Source organism: Eublepharis macularius, chromosome 10 (genome assembly GCF_028583425.1).
Source record: "Eublepharis macularius isolate TG4126 chromosome 10, MPM_Emac_v1.0, whole genome shotgun sequence".
Classification (NCBI taxonomy): Eukaryota; Metazoa; Chordata; class Lepidosauria; order Squamata; family Eublepharidae; genus Eublepharis; species Eublepharis macularius.
In genome coordinates this window covers 57,112,246-57,132,493 of record NC_072799.1, presented here as the reverse complement: position 1 = coordinate 57,132,493, position 20,248 = coordinate 57,112,246, and the positions used below count along the sequence as shown (strand labels likewise).

General features: G+C 44.6%; 1 protein-coding gene across 1 annotated transcript in view; it reads left to right on the top strand.

Moving 5' to 3' along the window:
* GATB (glutamyl-tRNA amidotransferase subunit B) overlaps positions 1-20,248 on the top strand; it is a 71,781-nt gene that overhangs the window by 16,843 nt on the left and 34,690 nt on the right. The window contains exons 3-4 of the mRNA XM_054990486.1: positions 16,625-16,738; positions 18,787-18,985. Coding sequence (XP_054846461.1) covers positions 16,625-16,738; positions 18,787-18,985 — 313 coding nt within the window. The remainder of the gene's footprint in view (positions 1-16,624; positions 16,739-18,786; positions 18,986-20,248) is intronic.

The window sequence follows — 20,248 nt, the reverse complement described above, 5'->3', positions numbered from 1 at the left end:
AAGACTTCTTCAATTTCATAGTGGATTTGATCATCTATCATTGTTGGGTGTGGCACCAATTTGCTGGGATGCCACTCATCTGGGGGAGGTGTTTTCTTAAGCAGGCTGATGTGGAAAGTTGGGTGGACCTGGCGTAAATTTTTTGGTAACTCCAGTTCTACAGTCACATTATTGATTACTTTCTTTATTGGGAAGGGTCCCAAGTATTTCAGGCCCAACTTTTTACTAGGTTGTTCCGTTCTGAAGTTTTTGGTGGAGACATACACTTTATCTTCGGGGTGTAATTCCCACTGTGCCACACGATGGCAATCTGCATACTTCTTGTAGTCAGCTTTGGCTTTATTCAAAGTTTTTTGGATTTCCGCCCACTGTTCTGCTAGGGCGGTCCACCATTCGCCCAAGTCCCCCGAGTGTGTGCTTGGAGGTTGCACCTCAAAGGGGAATGCTACCCCCTCGTAGCCATGGACAATTTTAAAGGGAGTCTCTCCTGTTGAGCTGTGCACTGCGTTGTTGTACGCATACTCGGCAAGATGCAAGATTTGAGTCCAATTATCCTGTTGGAAATTAATATAGCATCGGAGGAATTGTTCTAACACTTGATTAGTTCTTTCGGACTGTCCATCGCTCTTGGGATGGTGGGCGGAGCTTATTCCTTGTTCAATGCCCGCCACTTGTAAAAGCTCCCGCCAGAAGTTGGCAACGAATTGAACTCCCCGATCCGATATCACCTTGGAAGGAAAAGAATGCAGTCTTACAATATGTTTCATGAATAAACTGGCCAACTTTTTAGCTGATGGAACACTGGAGCATGGGATGAAGTGGGCTTGTTTGGAGAATATATCCACCACTACTAGAATACAAGTGCAATCCTTAGATGGGGGGAGATCAGTAATAAAGTCCATGGAAACCACTTCCCAGGGTCCGTTGGGGGTTTCCAAGGGTTGTAGTAGTCCGGGGGGCTTCCCCCTCCTGGGTTTCGCCATAACACACGTGGGGCAGAAAGCTACATATTGAGACACATCCCTTCAGATACTGGGCCACCAAAACTGTCTTTGTATCTAATGTAAGGTTTTCAGGTATCCGAAATGGCCAGCGGTCCGGGCATCATGACATTGTTGAAGCACCACCCGTCTTAAACTAGCAGGGATGTACAGCCGGTTTCCCTTCAGCCACTCTCCAGCCGCCGTTTGTGTCATTTTTCCTGTAGGTGCTTGCTCCCCCTCTTTCTCCACTTCGCTTTTCACTTTAGCTCTCCACCTCTTCAGGTTATCTAGCTGCTTGGTTGCCTGACTGCGAGTAGTAACCACTCCCCCCAATTGAGTGAGGGAAAACACTGTGTCAATAGTCTCCTCCTTCCTGCTCTGGTGTTGGGGCATGCGCGAGAGGGCATCCGCCAGGAAATTAGACTTGCCCGGTAAGAAGTTCAAAGTGAAATCAAATTTAGAAAAGAATTCCGCCCAACCGAGTTGTTTCGCATTAAGGCGCCGGGACTTTCGGAGTGCTTCTAGGTTTTTGTGATCAGTCCAGACCTGAAATGGATGACGCGCTCCCTCCAACCAGTGGTGCCAGGAGTCAAGAGCAATTTTAACAGCAAACGCTTCCTTTTCCCACACACTCCAATTCCATTCTGCTTCTGTAAACTTTCTGGACAAATATGCACAGGGCCACACCTGACCATCTTCCCCTTTCTGCATGAGGATGCCCCCAATGGCTGAGTCACTGGCATCCACTTGTACTATGAAGGCTTGGTTCTCATCGGGGTGCTGTAGGACCGGCTCGGTAGTAAACCGATCCTTCAGCGTTTCAAACGCTAGCTGACAGCTTGGGCTTCACCAGAGTTGGGCCGTAGGTTTGGTGGCTTGCTCTCCTTTCCCTTTTGTCTTAAGCAACTCTGTTAGGGGAAGGGCTATCTGTGCAAAGCCTTCAATGAACTGTCTGTAAAAATTAGCAAAGCCCAGGAACGACTGTAATTGTTTGTGAGTGGTGGGCGCCTGCCACTCTTGCACTGCTTTTACTTTAGCCGGGTCCATTTTTAATCCTTGCCCCGAAATACATTAGTCTAAATAGTCCAATTCTTTTTTGGGAAACTCACATTTGGATAGCTTGATTGGAAGTTTGTGGCGCATCAGGGTGGCCAGGACTTTCCAGACTAATTTTACATGCGCCTCTTTATTTTCTGAATAAATAAGCGCGTCATCTAGATAAACAACGACCCCTTTGTACAAAAATTCATGTAGAACCTCATTTATCATTGACATGTATACTGAAGGGGCCCCAGATAAGCCAAACGGCATGGCCAGGTATTCAAATTGGCCTAAGGGGGTATTGAACGCGGTTTTCCATTCATCCCCCTCCCTTATTCTGACATGAAAATACGCATCTTTGAGATCCAATTTTGAAAAGATCTTACCCTGCGCCACTACACTTAGCAGGTCTCGGATTAACGGAATCGGATAGGCGTTGGTCATAGACACGGCATTGATGCCTCAAAAGTCTGTACAAAGTCTGAGTCCCCCATCCTTTTTCTTCAGGAACAACACAGGGGTGGCATGTGGGGAGCTAGCTGGGCGAATGAATCCTCTCTCTAGATTCTTATCTATGAATATTCTGAGTTCCTGCCTCTCCGCCGGACTCATGGAATACAACTTTCCTTTGGGGAGCTTTTCTCCTGGAATTAATTCAATAGCACAGTCTGTGTTCCGATGCAGTGGCAAGCTATCCGCCTCCTCCTCACTAAAGGCTTGAGCCATGTCTTGATATTCTGGAGGGATTAGACTTAGCTCCTCAGCAGTTAACAGGGCGACCTCCGAATTCATGGGGGCTACTCCACCCCATTCTGCCTTCCAACGGTGTTTTTGGCAATATTCTTGATCAAATACTATCATCCCTTTGGCCCAGTTGATGTAGGGGTTATGATCCCATAACCATCTACTGCCTAAGATGAGCGGATATTTGGCGGCTTGGCTTATGACAAACGGACGCATTTCCCAATGTTTGCCCATGCCTGTGGGCACTTGCTCTGTCTCTAGGACAGCTGGATTCATATTAGAGCCGTCCATTTGCTCAAAGATAATTGGGACTTTTAGTTCATGCGTTTCTAGCCCCAGTCCATTTACTAGTGCTGGTGCTATAATATCCCGGGAGCACCCTGAGTCAATTAATGCTTGGACTCGAATGTGGGTCCCCCTCTTAGGATTTACTAGCGTAATGGGAATGAATAATATGGCCCCTCTTTCTCTCACCTCCTCTGGGGTGGTCTTCTCCTCAATCTGCCGTCGGGGCCTCCTCACAACAGATCCATCTCGTTTCCCGATGGCGGGCTGAGTTCTTCGGCCTCCGGGATCTGGGCTTCAAACTCCATGCACACTTCTTCCGCCTCCAAGCCCGTCTCGGAGCACCCTTTTTTAGCCATACCACGGCCCCTGCTGGATCATGGAGCCGGAGTGGGATGCGCCGGGGGCACCGGAGCCTGCACTCGGAGAGGGCATTGGGCTGCAAAATGCCCACTGTTTCCGCATTGGAGGCACAGTCCTTGTCTCCACCTCGCCTCTCGGGCTCCTCTTGCAGTGGAAGCACCCCGTCCTCCCCGTTGACTTAGCGGGTCCCGCCGGGTCCCCATCGCCTGTTGTTGCTCAACCATTCGGACAACTTGAGTGCGATTCTCCACTTCGCAAGCCAGTTGTATCCACCCTAGAAGCGTTGGTGGATCATCTTGCATTAGCGCCCTGTCCAGTAACTTGGGGTTCATCCCATTCTGAAACAGTACAATTTTGGTTCCCTCCTCCTGTTGTGGGCACTTGGCCACCAGCTGACGGAACTTGGCTGTATAATCTCTCACTGACTGGGACCCTTGCCGCAAGGTTTGCAGTTCCGTGCGGGCCCGCTCCCCCTCTAGAGGGTCCTCATACTGGGCTCTGAGCGCAGCAATAAAGGCTTGCAGACTTCCCAGCTCTGGGGCCCCCATGTAGTAGAGGGTTACATACCATTCAGCTGCTATGCCTTCCAGGTGGGCCGCGAGATGCATCACTCGTCTCTCCTCATTGGGGAACAGGTAACCCCATTGATTGAAGCACTGCAGGGCTTGTACGACAAAGAACCCTAACTTACGGGGGTCACCATCAAAGGTAGCTTCCAGCTTAATCCATACCATCGGTAGTTCGCCCTCACCGGCTCCCCCCACGTTGATAGGTTGAACAGGTGGCCGTTGTGGTGCAGGGCCTCTAGGACGCAGCTGAACTGGCGCAGGTCTAAGCGGCCTTGGTCTTGACGGCACTCCTGGAGCACCCGGACGCTGCTGAGGTGGAGGTGGGGCTGGGAGTTGCCCTGGTGGCCCAGCTCCCCCTGGTCCCGGTTGCAGCCTCGGCTGCGGTGGTGGCGCCGGCCCCTGAGGTTGAGGCACAGCTGCCGCAGGGGCAGCAGGTCCAGGACCTGCTGGGGCGGCTCCTCTGACGGGCGCTGTGGGTGCTGGCCCCCCCCACGCTGGAGGGCCTCCTGGCGCTGGTCCTTGGGGCGCTGCCCCCCCTTGCGCACCAGTACTTGCAGGCGCAGCTCCTGATGCGGAGGGGCTAGCCGTTCCCGGCGGCAGCAGCAACGGGAGTGGTGGGCCCTGCGTGGGCAGGGCGGCCGGTCTTGCGCTGCCTCTGGCCGCTGCTAACTCAAGCAACTGTTGTAGTCCCACTGGGGCCTGGGGCCCAGCTTGCCATGCTCCTTCCTCTCCCTGGACCAGCAACACAATTAAATAGGTGGCTTGCGCTAAATCTGCTCGCATCGCCTCCATTTGCACTTCCAGGGCTTGGTAGCGGTTCTCTTCCTCTACGTTGAGGTCGGGCTCTGTCTCTTCCTCTCCGGGCAGCTGGAGCAAGCTCTCCTCCCAAGCTCTCTGTTGGCGATTGGCTCTCTCCACCGCCTCCTCCGTGGCCTGAGCCTCATGAACTTGAGCTTGGGGACCAGACGCGGCAGCTGCACCTGAAGCGACGTGGTCCGACATCTCAGTCGCACTGGCCACCCAACCCTTGGCAATTCTAATCACAGCTAGAACTCCGTACTGCAGCACTTGGGCCTGCCCCTGCAGGGTAGCCAAATGTCCCTGTCCTTCAGGAACTCCCGTCTCACTCTCCCAAGTCCCGACCAAACCCACATCCGCATAGTCTCAGCTCATGAGCTCCGTGCGTGGCGTAGTCCAATCTGGAAGACTGCCTGTCTCTTCTGGCGGATTCACTTCCACCAGATACTTCGCCGCCTCATCCCATCAATACCACAGCTGAGTGCTGGCCCAGGCGTCTCTGGCGGAGAGAGTGGACATCCTGCCGGTTTCCCAAACTTGGCCTCCTGTTGCTCCCAGGTCATCCGACACTGGAGCGAAGTCCATCATAGAGCGGGAAAACATAGTGCCGGCACGTCTCTCCCTGGTATCCCGGGGCCGTGGGCCCCACTACCGGGGTGTAGGCACGGACGTCAGAGGGGTAAAACCTCGTCCCACGCTGGTCTGGGGCCTGGCGCCTTCCCTGCTCGCTCTCGCCTGTTCAGTCCCACTGTCAGGCTGTGAAGACAGCCCCTCACCCTCCGTGCCTGGATCAGATGGGTCTGTTGGATGTGATCCGGTATCCATCTCTCCCAGTTGAGGGGTCGGGGAAGTTAAAAGGGATTCTCAACAAAATGTCAGACTATGGAATCCCAGTTATCTAGAGTTCGTCTCCCCCTTCTGCAAGAAGCACAAAGTTTCTTGATTTCAAAAGGTTTATTGAAAGACAATGCTCAGGATACAAGTGTCCATATTCCAAGGATTAGGAAAGCCTTGGCTGAACGAAAGCTTTGTTGAGAATGACACACAAAATGAAAGTAACAACATTTCAAACACCCATTCCCAGCCTCCCCCCTTAGTCCTGTCTAGAAGGCCTGGGAAGGCGAAGACGTCAAGGTCAGCCGGAACAGGTTGATAAGAATTCTTCGCTCCCATGGATATATGCGGCCTGGGCAGCACCTGGGCCTGGAGGGAGAAAACTAAACAACTACAGATTATAGTATGTGAATATGGCGTAGCTCTGGTTTGAGAACTGACAAGCAAACTGACACTCTGACAGCCACACTTGGAAAGGCCCTTTCCTCAGTATTTGCCCTCTTCATTTCAAGAGGATGGAGCCCAAATCAGGGCCTCTATAGAAGAATCAGTTGGTGGGCAGAAATTAGTTGGTACAGCTTTCAGTACCACAGTTCTTATGGGATATGAGGAATTCTGTGGATGTGTGAATTATGTAGTCTAGCAATTTGCCTGGAAAAAACTGAACCATTCTGACTTTAGGCTCAGGTATTTTTATAAGTATATTTTGTGGACTTATTTTTTCTTATTCTTTTTTTCATTTGCATGTTTACTATTTGTGTATCTAAATGTAATTTCTGTGGTAAAAATTTTGTGCTGAAGATGTGATTTAGGGTGCAACTAGTATTTTCATATGCCATTACCTTGAGAAAAAAGGACTGAGTATTAAGAAAACCAGAGGATGCATGTGAGATTGAAGTGTGTGTTCTTAAATGTCTAGTGAGAACAAAGAATTTCTCATGGTAGGTTAAATTGGAGACTTTGACAATGTAGGTCTTGTGAAAGAGAAGTCAATTAAAGTTAACAGTCCTTAAGTACCACACTGTGGTAGTATGAGATGGCAGTAGCTGTAAACAACAGAGCTTGCTGGGAGATATAGTAAGGTAGGTCAGGAAACAAGTAGAAGGGTGGAATTTTGACTTTTTCCGGTGAGAGGTCTAATTCTAGAAGCAAGTGTTATCTTAATATGAAGCATATTTGTTTTCTTAATAAGCTGATCACTAATCATCTCATCTGACATTTTCTAAAGTCACAGAGAAAATCGGGTCACTTAGGACAGTGATATATTGTAGAGTTGCTTCCCCAGGCTTCTGTTCGCATGAGGGAAATTTGTACCAATTAGCTACCTCATCCCCCATTGCAGTGCGTAACGTTGGTTCATGATAAACTGAAGGTAAAATGGTTGCATTTTCAGTCCTTCAAACTGAGCCTGAGAGAATTATCTTCAGTAAAGACTGAATTCAGTAATCTGATAACTACATTACTATAATAGTTATTGGTGACTTCCGCAAGCAAACAGTCACACACATGCTTCTTCATCTTCCTATGTTTTGAGGGGGATCCTGTTGCTTGTATGAATTTTCAGCAAAGGAAGAACAAATTGTATCAGGTTTCTTGTGTACTAGGCTTAAGTTGTGCATGGACCAGGATGATTTTGGTATCATAACAGCCGCCCACATGCTGGAGAGAGGCTTCCTTGTGAGACAGCAGAAAGCTTTTGAAAGTTTTCACACTGAAAAACTGATCTGGCTAGAAATTAAAAACATATAAAGACACTTCTGTTGCTGTCTTCCAAGACCTCGCTTCAGACAATTAGAAAAAATGGGTGGCTCTAAAATGTGTGATTTCTGCTCTGTAGGAGGCTCAGGTGATCCCTTTAGAGTGTTCATCTTTGTGAAAACAGTTTCTGATGTTAGTGAACAAGAATAACTTAATAAAAATGAGATTGCACTTTCCTAATCTACAAAGCTGACTGTGAAAGGATAGGAGACTGCAGAAATAATCAAAGTAGGAAAATGTTACAAGTAGAGAGAGCAGCTGTTAGTAGCTTACAGAAATATCCTGAAGTTGTACAAGGAATTTATTATCCCTGTGATTTCTGTTTTCTGAGTTCTTCAGTTGTGTTCAGAGTTCCTCCTCTGCTGCTGTCAGCCTTGCTATCTCCTCTCTAATAGAGACGCTGACATGAAATGCCTCATTGGCAATTCTTTTCACTTCCCCCAGTTTATTTACAGAGTGAGTTGGGTTTTTTTTCTTCAGGGTAAGAATTTCAGTTAATCTTCTTTGTAGCCTTTAATTAGAGTTGTTATCATGTCTTCTATATCTCTCATTGGCATTGAGATTTCTGCAGCTTCCTGATTCCTATCAGAAGAAGACAACACCATCTTGGTTGAGTATGCCTTGCAGCTGTGCTCTGTAAGGCTTGAACTCTCCTGAGGCAAGGAAAGTGAGTTAGTCAGGTCTTCACCTTTTTAGCCGAGGTTCTGAAACTTGTTCTATTAGAGCGTTTTTATTGTCATTCATTTAGGATCCTCTTCTCTCTCCCTTCAGGAGATTTGGGTGATCACAGAAGAAAGTGCTCACTCTAAACCACCGTTCCGTTGGTTGCTAGGTAACCCCCTCCAAATTTATTTATATAAGGGATTTCTACCCCTCAAAATCTTAGCCTATAAATAAAATTGTGAAAATTCTTACCCTTAAAAAGAGGAATTCTACAACTCAAGGAGTATGCTTTGGCAAAAGCTATGTTCTGTTAGTAGTGTTATCTTATTTAACTTAATTTCATTCCACCTAGTCCAAGTAAAATTAATCCAATATTATTACTATAGAGAATTTACATTTTCCCTCAACTCTCAGCCTTTTAAGGAACTGGAGTATTACATCTCTTATTAGAGAGATAAGCCAGGACACATGAGATTTGCAGAGAGGAAGGGTCCCCCCCCTTTTACTAACTTGCCTACTGTGGCTTGTACCCTCAGTTCTCCTCCCATATGCAAACTCACAGGAAGGAGGAATCTTGCTTGCCTACCCTCTCCCCTATTTGCTGCTCTCTATTCTCTCTGCAAGCTTACTCTCCCCCCACTCCATTCCTCCATTTGCAGCTGTGCCCAGTCTGCCATCCTCCCTATCATTCTGCAGGGCGCAGCAGTGTGTGTGTGTGGGGGGGGGGGTTCCTGGTTCTGTTTTATTGCCCAACTGCAGCAGTGTTTCCTGCTCCACCATCCACTTGCCTGCAGAGGAAAGGTGATGGTGGCAATGGCAGGGCAGGTGTTGGCAGTGGGTGGCAATGTCTGAGCTGGCACCCCAGCTACATCAGGGTGTGCTGACTTGGCTTGCTCCTCTTCCCTTCTGTGCTGTTGTTAAGTGTTCCTCTCTTTTGAAAAGATTTAAACTACCCTCCTTTTTAAGTTTTCATATTTTTTGCAATCCTGGGGGATCCCCCAAGTTTGTAGAAAAATCTCTACATGGCCCCAGTCTGTGGGTTTAAGTATCTGCACATGGGGCCATGTTGAGTATTAGATATATTGATTTGATTGACAACTTTTTTTTAATACTCCCACTGGGGGTTGCTAATATTCTTGCTGTTGTTTTCTACTACATCAAGTATACTTGAAACAAACTCCACACAATAATAACACGAACAAACAGATTACCTCAACATCATGACTTGGAACAACATTTTTTTTTTCTCTTCGCTCCAGCCTAAAGAGTTCTGAAGACTTCAGAAGCTGTATCATTTGGTTTGTCTGAAATCCAGCAAAGGCTGAAATTTCATGGAGGGTTTGGGACATCTGAATGGTTAAAAATAAATGTAAAATGTGAGAAGAAATGAGCATCCTAAGGCAGTAATAATTGTTTCGGGGGCTGGTTTAATGTCTAGAAGATAAAGCTAATTGCTTAAAGTGGAATCACTTGCTGTATTATTTTGAGACAAAATCAAATTAATACTCCAACTTTATCTGCGATCTCTCATTCTGGTCTACAAGTCAGTACTAATTGGGTCCATTTTACTGCTGGTCAGCAGTTCTACCAGGCTGTTATGCACTTTTTATTTAAGTCCTAATAGTTTTCTCAGTCTCATAATAAACAACATGCAACAAGCCACAATAGTTACACTAAGTAGTTAATGGCATCCTAGTTAGGTGGCTGAAATATTTACTTCTATCTCTTTATTTTATTAGAGTTAAATCTTTGGTTTGTCAGTGAATTAAAGAATTCTAAAGCCAAATATATGAAGTCTTCGGGTGCAGGGCAAGATAGTATATTCCAGCAAACTTCTTGACAATTAAAAGATTTAGACCAGTGCATCCGATTCATATAGTGGCTTAAGCTGATTTTTTTTTTTTAAAAAAAAGCAAACTGTGTTCTCCATTACTAGGCAAATCGGCAATTTGTGTTGTACTGGATTCTTCTGTCTTTCGCTTACTGTACTTTGGCTGCATATGGATCTATAGGCATCTCAAGTTTGGTCAAATGTTAATGGTGATGTCCTGGGAAACACTGGTGTTGTTCTCTTTGCAGAAAGCTTGAGGCAGAAAAGGTGATGTTGAAATTGAAAAGAAGACATGTCAGAGAACCACGGGGTGGGGGGGGTGGGGTGTGTGTGTGTGTGTGTGTGTGTGTTGCGTTGCTAACCTGGGCATCTTACCCATCACTCTTGTCATTAGGCTAATTCTCTCCTAATTTTAAATTATTGAGAACTGCAACCTTTTGATAGGCATAGGTCCTTTCAGTTGAGCTAATTAAATTCTAGCTAAGCTAAGTGTTAAAGTGCCCTGAACAAATTTGGGGGGGAAACCCTAAAACTTAATAATTTAGAACAGCTTTGGCACAATGATTCCCAGCAGTTTCAAACATTCGGTCTGAATTTTCTCCACTCTAAATCCTGAGGGTTCTGTAAAGTAAAACTGCTGCATCAATAAATTGACATCTGCTAGCATGAGAGAGTGAGAACAGAGGCCAGGTTTTGACTCTGGATTTGACTTATTTATTGTGACTTGAGAGAGAGCTCATCTTTTTTCGAGATTGAGTCTTGTCATGGCAAAACAAATGCTTTCTAAAACAGCTATGCTAAGTTCCTGGTACAAGGAGATGTATACAAAGTTGTTGTGCTCATAGGAATCACTTGGTAGCATGTTGTAATGGCTCCTTCTGAGGGCACAGCCTGATGCATAGCACTGTCTCTGAAGGGTTGCCATGGGATAAGGGGAAGAGACCCAGCTTGGCACCCTCCAATCTCTCTTCACCATTCTTCCTCAAGCCAGAGTTGGTAGGGTTCTTCAGTTACAACCAAGGTTTGGTTTCAGTTATGGGCAAGGCAGAGGAGCTTGAACTTCCATCCTCCTGCTTAGGTAATCAAAGGATCCAGATTCCCCTCCCTCCCTCCAAATAGGGCATGCTAAGTACATGCAGCTGGAGCAGCCACCTTGGACCTTCCTCCCCAGGTCCCTCAACATGCAGAGCTCACAAAATGGGATTTTATTGATGAGAGAGTTTCAGCAATGTAGGTAACATTACATAGGTCTTAGGTTAGAAACCCAGGCACATTGGTGTAAGAGTTCAGATCTAAGGTTACACAGTTATAATGGTATAGTTAAAGACAAGACATAAACCCTAATCTACCACCATTTGTTTGTTCATTTTTATCCTACCTTTCCAGTAGAATCCCAAAGTGGCTTACATCATTCTCCTCTCCTCCAATTCGAACTTGGATCTTCCAGATCCTAATCTGACACTCTAACCGCAGTGGTCACCAGGGGATATCTTGTCCTGGGTCTTCGCTGCTAAACCAAACCGGAAACTCTTCTTATCACATCATAACAGGAAACCCCTGCACCCCAGGATAGGGAGCTGCCACCAATTTCCTATAACTAAACCTAAGCTCAGAAACTGAGGAAATAAAGTCTCAAGCTGTACCAAGTGGAAGTCAGCCCTGCAAGGTAGACCACTTGCCTACTAAGTGCCAGCAAAACAAATTATACAGTAGCTGGGCCAAGAAACCCTGCACAGGATTAAAGAACAATACATTAAATAAAATTGTGCATAAGAGTAACTAGTTAGAAAGCATGCAAAACAGGATACATAAAATAATAAAGGCTAATTAAACTTAAACCTGTAAACTTACCAAACAGGGTTCTCTGCCAGCGATTACCTTTCAAAGGTTATGTCGCAACAAAGCTCCAAACAGAACAGAATGGCCTGACACATTATCGGAATGTTGGTCCAATAGTGCTTATATTGTATTCTCCAGTTTCCTCTCTTCTCCCTGAGAAATGGGAAGTCAGAGATACTGGTCTCCTCAGTTGTGGGGAGGGAGGATCCAGTTTCTCCATAACAGCCACCAGAATTTCCATAGAAAATAGATCTCTCACTCTCATCTAGTCCAATAGGGTTGGACCTTGTGATTCTCTGGGTCTGCACAGACAGCCCTTGTCCCCAAAAACTGCAGGTAAAAGTAGAATCCATGACCACAGGCCATAGGTTATGAATGACATCCAGCAGTAAGCAGCTGACTGGTTGTGACATAAGTGAGGGCTTTGACTTCCTGAGGTAAGGTGGGTAAAGGACAGTTTTGGAAATGGTAGAATCAGAATTTCACAAGACAGATGGATTTTGTTCAGTTAAACTCCAGCTTCACTGGTCATGTGCTGTGGACTTTCACGTGGTCCTTTCTTGGTGCTGGTTTCAGTGAAACCAGACTTGCCATTATGTGGGTGACACCGAGTTTTATTTGTTGATGGGTGGCCAGATGCCCTGGCTGGAGCCATGTAGGCCATGACTAGATAGTTGAAACAGAGTTGACTGAAATTGAATTCCATGAAGATGGAGATCCTGTACTTCGGTTGTGGGTTGCTGGAGCCGGGAATCCAGCTCCCAACCCACAGTGGGGTGCCACTGGCTCCTGTTTTGACAGTCAGGAGTCTGGGGGTGATCTTGAATGCTACCCTATCAATGGAGGTCCAGATCACTGCAGTTGCCAGATCTGCTTTCTTCCATCTGCAACAGATCAGGCAGCTTGTCCCTTACCTTTCAGCCCATGACCTAACTGTTAGAAATACAATATCTTGTGTACAAAGAAGGCAGAAGACAAAGAATACCTGCAAGGGGCAGCGGGTCTGAGAATTAGGTAGATGGCAGAGTGGGATCCTTCTTTCCTCCTCTCTTCTGTTCTTCTTGCATGTCTCCAGATTGGTATTCTTAGGCTACTTCCTGTTTCTTCCCAGAAGTCCCTCCCTTTTTACTGAGATAGTATCTATCCTGTTTCTCTACTTTCTGTCAAAGTTGTAGTTAATTTAATTTAATTAATTTAATTTATTCAATTTATAGTCCACCCTCCCCACACCAGTGGGCTCAGGGCGGATCACAACAAAGCTTAAAAACACATTACACAATTAACCATCATTACCATTAAAAACATAAAATCTTGAATAAACTCTCCTCACTCACTTTTTAATCAGACTTAAGATCATTCCTAAGATATACTAGAGACTACACTAATGACAGTGATCCAAGCAATGGACACCTCCCGATTAGCTTACTGCAACTCACTCTATGCAGTCTGGTCCGGAAGTTGCAATGGGTCCAGAATGCAGCTGCATGTGTCCTTACAAGGACACTGTATAGGGCACATATAACACCTGTGTTGTGTCAGCTGCACTGGCTCCCTGTAGAGTTCTGGATCAGGTTTAAGGTGTTGGTTATAACCTATAAAGCCCTTAATGGACTGAGACCAGCATATCTGTGGGACCACCTCTCACCACATGTTCCCTGGAGGGTACTTAGGTAGATTAATAAACAGCTGTTGGTGGTCCCCAATCCCAAGGATGATTGCCTGGCCTGGGCCTGGGCCTTTTTGGCCCTGGCACCCACCTGGTGGAACTCTCTGTCGGTGGAAACCAGGGCCCGGCAGGATTTACTATCTTTCTGCAAGAAAGAGGTGTTCCGCCAGGCATATGGTTGAGGTTGGGGCTGGGTGGGCTTCTTTTCAGCCAGTCTCCTGTTGAGTGGAGAATGCAGCCCCCTCTTCCCGATTGTCCGCTGACCCACCTAACAGGATGCCATTGCCTATACCATGGGATATATTAGATCGGGTTTCAGCATACGGGTTGCTGTTAAAAGTTTGTCTCTTGTACTGATTTTAATGTAATGTATATTTTAATGTAACCAATATATTGAGTGGATTTTAATATGATTTTGCCTGTTGTTACCCGTTCTGATCCTGTGTTTGGGGAGAGCAGGTTATAAATTTAACTAAATAAAATAAATTTGCATTATATACCCATTTATTCTCCTTTTTTTAATTAATCCAAATTTAATACAAGAAATGATAAAACTGTATAACACAAACAAGAAAGGGATTAAAACGAAACCATAAAACACATTATCAAAACCACTCTTTGGCAAATTGTTAAAAACCTGAGAATTACAATAAATAAGCATTCAAACTTTGTTGCATTGGGGGAATTACTTCTTTGGCATTTAAAACATCTAAAATTGGTTTCCATATTTCATCATATTCAAATAAAGGGACTGCCATATGGAAATTCCCAAAAAACGGATTGTGCATAATCCTACCCATCAAATATTGCTCCCAGATTTTCTGATACCATTTTTTTAGCAATGGGCCTTTGAGGGATTTCCAATTCCCAGCAATGACCAGACGAGCAGAGGCAACTAATATTGAAACAAGAGATCTGATATTCCTATCTAGCACAGAGTTGGGCCAAAAATCCAACAGGAAAAATTCTGGGGAGTATGGCAACGAAAGACCCATCATGTTGAATATCTCTTTGTGAACCACTCTCCAAAATTCCTGAACAAAATGACAACAAAATGTAGGGTCGTGCCGTCCTGCTTGCAAGATCTCCAACATAGAGGGCTCAACAACCTGTTCGTCTGATTCAATTTATGTGGTGTTAAATACCAATTGGACAGCAGCTTGTAAAACTGGAGTTTAATATTCCAACAACTAGATTTGTTGGAAGGGGAATTCCATATATGTTTCCAGTCAGATTCCGAGAAAATCTGTTTTAAAGAATCAAACCAATTTTTTTTGGTATGAGTAATCAAAGTAGAAACCCACAACTAAGGGATACAGTCAGTCAGGTTCTGAAATTCTAGTGTATTAAAGTGGCGCAGTGTAATGAATAAATAACAATACTTTTATAGGCATATCAAATCACATAAACAGTGTGCAATAAACAGCTCAACATCAGCCAATTCAGAAATATCCAATATCAGAAATATCCAAGTTCATATCAAAGTTCAAAGCAGAGATGAAACGTAAGTTTGTAACGGCGGCAGTAGTGAAGTTCTCAGAGATGTTTGGTGAGGAGGTCTGTTGGCCCCTGATGCAGTCTAGAAACAAGCGTTGTTGATAACCGGTTCCTTGTCGGGTCTCGGTCCTGCAGAGTGTTCCATCTCCTTGTTCCACCTGTTGAAAGAAAATGAGAAGAGTATATCTATCTAAGAACTTACCTTGAACAGGAACGAGGGGTCCTCACAGCTTCTCTGGTTTGCCGTTTACGTGTCATCTCTGCTTTGAACTTTGATATGAACTTGATTGCACCATTGGATATTTCTGAATTGGCCGATGTTGAGCTGTTTATTGCACACTGTTTATGTGATTTGATATGCCTATAACAGTATTGTTACTTATTCATTGCACTGCGCCACTTTAATACACTAGAATTTCAGAACCTGACTGACTGTATCCCTTAGTTGTGGGTTTCCACTTTGATTACTCAGGTTGTTGCTAAGGGAGCTTCCTTTTGTTTGATAGCATTTCTTTGGTATGGCAGAGGGGCTTTATGTATCACCCTTAATAATAATTTGTAAAGGGTTGAAATCCTACCCTGTTTACCATCTTCCCTATTCCAAATCATTTCCTCAAAAGGAGTTAGGGGCCGAAGCAAATCCTTGGACCTGATCAGCTCAGTGAACAGATGTTTCAGCTGAAGATATCTTGCATTATATACCCATTTATTCTCTTTAAAACATTTTTTATACATACTCCCCTTTTCTTAGTAGGAACGCACATCTCCTGGGTTGGGTTTTTTGTAGCTAAGTGTTGTATTGAAAATCCCTGTAATGCAATATAGGAAAGACATTGAACTGCTTTTCAACACTGTTGGCTTAAGAGGGGCAGTGTGCTGCAGTGACTGGACTATGATCTGGGAGACCCAGGTTTGAATCCCCTCTGGGATGCTTCTTGACCTTGGGCCAGTCATTCCTCTCAGCCTGACCTACCTCACAGTGTTGTTGTGAGGATCAAATGGAGGAGAGGAGAACAATGTAAACTCTTTGGGTTACCTTTGGTGAGTAAGGTGGTATAGAAAGGAAGTAAATAAATATTACTATAAGTGAAATTACCTTAACAAAATATGCATAACAAAATTGCTCAGGAAGTTGTTATAGAATGATAACTTGTCATGATATAAATGACCCTGCGGGATCCTTGGCCTTGTGGGCTCCCTCCCACTGTCATCGCACATACCTAGAAATCAAACGCCTCTTTTGTACGAGACCTAGTTTGCCTTTTCACCAAGACACAAATTGCAATTTCTTTCCTTCCATTCCGATCACAAAATAACCTTCACTATGAATATGGAAGGGTTTAATCAGTTGCATGTGGGGAAAGTTGGTGGGAGTGTGGAAACTGAAGAATCCCCCAAGGTTGCTTACCTAATGACAAGCTTTCCAAAGATACCAGGCATAACACTTGGCACCTCATGTGCACAGGGTGTGTGTTCCACTACTGAATCTGCTGTCTCTCACATGCACAACTCTTGCTTCAAATACAGTTCTCTATAATTTCTCGCCCACTTAGCCAAGCCCCTGTGGCATAGGAAAAGCTGTCTCTCTTTCTTTCTCTCGCATAAAACTTTAGATTTTTATCTGCTGAATATCCTCTGCCCACACACAAGAGGTAGGCAAAATAGAATATGCACTATTTAAAAGACAATGTGTGGGCGAGGTATTTGTTTCATCTCGTGTCACTGAGTGAAGTTGTGTGTCGTGTTCCTTTAGGTTCTCAACAGGAGATGCGTCGAAGCAGCAGTGACAACTGGCCTTGCTCTGAACTGCACCATAAACAAGAAGTCCTTGTTTGACAGGAAACACTATTTCTACGCTGATCTGCCTGTGAGTATGTATGAAGCTTTGTCCCTCCATGAATTGGACAAGGGACAAGTCTGGAAACGGATGGGAGAAGGAGCTGGGAGAAAAGATGCTCTTTTGTTTCCACCACTGCTTTGCCCATCCTGGTTGGGTGCAGCTTTGCGCCCTGATGAATCGGCAGCTGCAGCCTGGCTCTGGCAGATGGAAGGCGATCGTTCTGATTGCCGACTCCGGGTGCTCCACCTCATGTTTCCGACGGCTTTGGGTAATTGAACTGGGAGAAGGCGCTGCCAGGGCCAGACTTTCCCCATTTCCCACTACTTGTCTGGTGGGGCTAAGGCAGCCTGATATTGATTATTTCATTTAAAATGAACATATTACAGATACACATTACAGTCCTATAGACATCATGGACTTTTGTTCTCCTCCTTTTCAGGATTTAAAATGCAGTTGTTCTATTTTTAAATCCCGCTGATCACTAAAGCTAATATAAAGAACTGAGAATCAGGTAGTGGTATCTGTAGACATTGCAAATTGCTTTTATATTAGGGCCCAGCTTGCTTGGAATTGATTTTGGCGTCATTGAGTTTGATAAAGTGAAGCCTGTACATTCAAATCTATTATACAGGATTTATCATTTTAATTTTTTAAAAGGAGTCTGTGTCTTGGCTTAAAGCTACAATGTTGAAGACACTTGAATTTTTCTCTTCATCCTGGAGAATCTCACAGTTATGGGGGTGGAATAAAATGTCATCAAACTCAACAGCCTGTGCTACAGACCTAACGGAATATTAGTATTACTCCTACAATATTTGTATCTCATCCTGGGGGCACAGAGAGGTGTTTTAGCCTTCTAGAAACCCTGTAAGGTTGATTGGGCTGCTAAAGAAAGTGGGTTGCTTTAGGCTGCTTAGTGATTCTGTTCCCAAGTGGGAATTTGAAACTGAGCCCATCGTTCTGCGTTTTCTTGAAACACACAAAAGGGATGTTATTTCAGAGTGTTTCATAATGAAGGGTCGGCTGCAGATTTTGATTTTGTGAAATCATTTTGTTCTTCTTATATTTCAATTTGAAAGCAGGTAATATATTAAGTCATATCCCTTTGGCTTGTAAGTGTCTTGTCTGAATCTCCAAGGTATTAATTTCATCCAGGGCTTGCAATAATTTAGTCCCTGAACCTATTTAAAATGTCACTATTCGGCCCTGGGATCATGAATGAATAATAAAGTAAGGTGCCACCATAAAAGGATGCCTAGCATATTTTATTAGCTCTAAACACAAGCAAATTACACCTTTCTTTTTCCCTGCCGTGCATGATGGTGAGTGCTGAGAATAGTTTACATGTTCTATTGAGGGGTTGACTATGAGTCATGAAGAAACTATAAGGTTCTCTCACAACACTAATGCAGGAGTGGTCATTTGTTTAACCTTTCTACCTATCAGTTCTCTCTGGAAATATGCCTCCCCCCGCCCATGTTGGTTTTAAATTTATTTCCCCCAAAGCCAAGTTCTAAAACACAGAAGTATAAACACAGTTGTAAGAAAAAATGTGATGGCAAACAATTTCAGGAAAGAATTGGCAGATGTGTGAAGGGTTAAGTATCCATCCCACCCTCTGATTCTCCTTTGTGAATGCTTCCCCAAGATCTGAACATGCATTCATGGGCTTTGGAACATGCATTTCTGCTCTACACTGTTGCCTTTTAAAGAGCCCTGTAATGAAGTGTATAGTTTATGTTAATATTTCGAATACGTTCATATAAAACAAATGCTGCTACTTTGGTATTTGAAAACTGGATTTCTCATGAGCCTTGAAAAAACGGGGCTTCAGATAGAAATTGAGATTCCTTTTGCTTATTGTCATTCATATCTTTGTGGTTTTTTTGAAGTTTCCGTCTTGTGATTAATCAATAGTGGCAAAACTAGGTAAAAAGATTACACCAGCCCTATAGTTTGTGTTCTGTTCGCAATTAATAATGGTTAAGAGGAAAAGGACGTCTTTGGGAATATAAAGGTGATAAATGTTTACTTAAATACTTAATTGCTGCTAGCTGTTACCATTCCAAATGCAGGCTGGCTACCAGATCACTCAGCAAAGGCTTCCAGTTGCTGTGAATGGGAGTCTGTCGTACAGCCTGTGTGTCGGGAAAAACCAAAATGAAATGGTAAGCAGGACTGCGAGAATCAGGCAGATACAGCTGGAGCAAGACAGTGGAAAGAGCCTTCACGACGACGCAAGGGGCCAGACACTTGTTGACTTGAACAGAGCAGGTGGGTTTGGCAGACCTCTCGCCCCGGGACAGATGTGCTTATTTTAGAGGAGCAGTTCTAAAGCAAGTGGCTGAGGACGTGTCAGTAGTGCTGTTTCCTGGTTCTTATTTTTATTAAGACAACTTCAAAGGCTGGGCTGGTTGAAAAATCAGGAATCTGCCCCCCCCTCTTTTTTTTTTTACAGCTGATCTCAATTTTTGGCAGCAAATAAGAGGTTGGGAACTCTGGGCAATGTTTTTCAGTGAGTGGTTTGTGGGATGGCTCTGTATGCATAAACTGATTACTTCTTGGAGTATTATTTAAGGTGTAATGCAGTATGGTCTATGTGGCTGCACCATACGATCTCAGCAGTGTTTGCCTATCTGATGTGCCAGTTGTTCTGTTCTGCTTCTTCGGAGGCAGAAGAAACCTTTCCAGGGTTAGGGATACTTTGGGAAGTTTCTCAGGGTATGACAATCTACCCTTCCAGGCCTCACAGAATAATGGTCCATTTTCTGTTCACTCCTTTATATCCTGGGTAATACAAATGAATGGTTTGGCATATGGGAGAGTTCTCTAGGCTGCACATTCATCTGTCGGAATAACTAGTCCAGTTAAGGAGGCGGTACACAGAGATAGCAAGCACTGGCAGGTACCCAACCATGCAGCTCCTCTGATAGAATGGCATTTCCGCTTGTGGAAAAAGGGGTAGTGATTTTTCTCAACTTCCCCATGGATAACTTCACTCCCTGACCTTTTGTGTTTGGCTCCGCCTCTTGGGGCAGCTGTTTTGTAGTTGTGCCTGCTACTCTGAGCCAGCCTTCTGAGGTGCCCCCAGGCTTAAAAGGTTGGGGACCCCTGACCTAGATTAACCAGGACACATCCTATTGCCAAAATCCTGAGGTTATTCATAGCTTATAAATTCACATACAGGCTGCATACCTGAGAAGTACACTGGTTCCTCATAGAATCATACGAGTATTTTGAATCAGTAGTAATCAGTGGCTAAAAATAAGGATCATGCAAAAATCTATATTTATGTAGGCACAGTTTGTCCACAGTTATGCAGCCTCCACCTGCTGTCTATGTACATATGTTCAGCCGACACATTGTTTGGTTCCTGTATCCAGGAATGTGTTGTCTGAAGTCTCTTAAAGCAGACCTTGGTAACTTTTTGGAGAGGTCTGCCTCCATATGCAAGACTATTGGGAGAGGATTTTCACTTGTGATGGAGAGATGAGTTGTTCTACAAGTACAACCGTTTTGACAGTTATTCAGTATTAA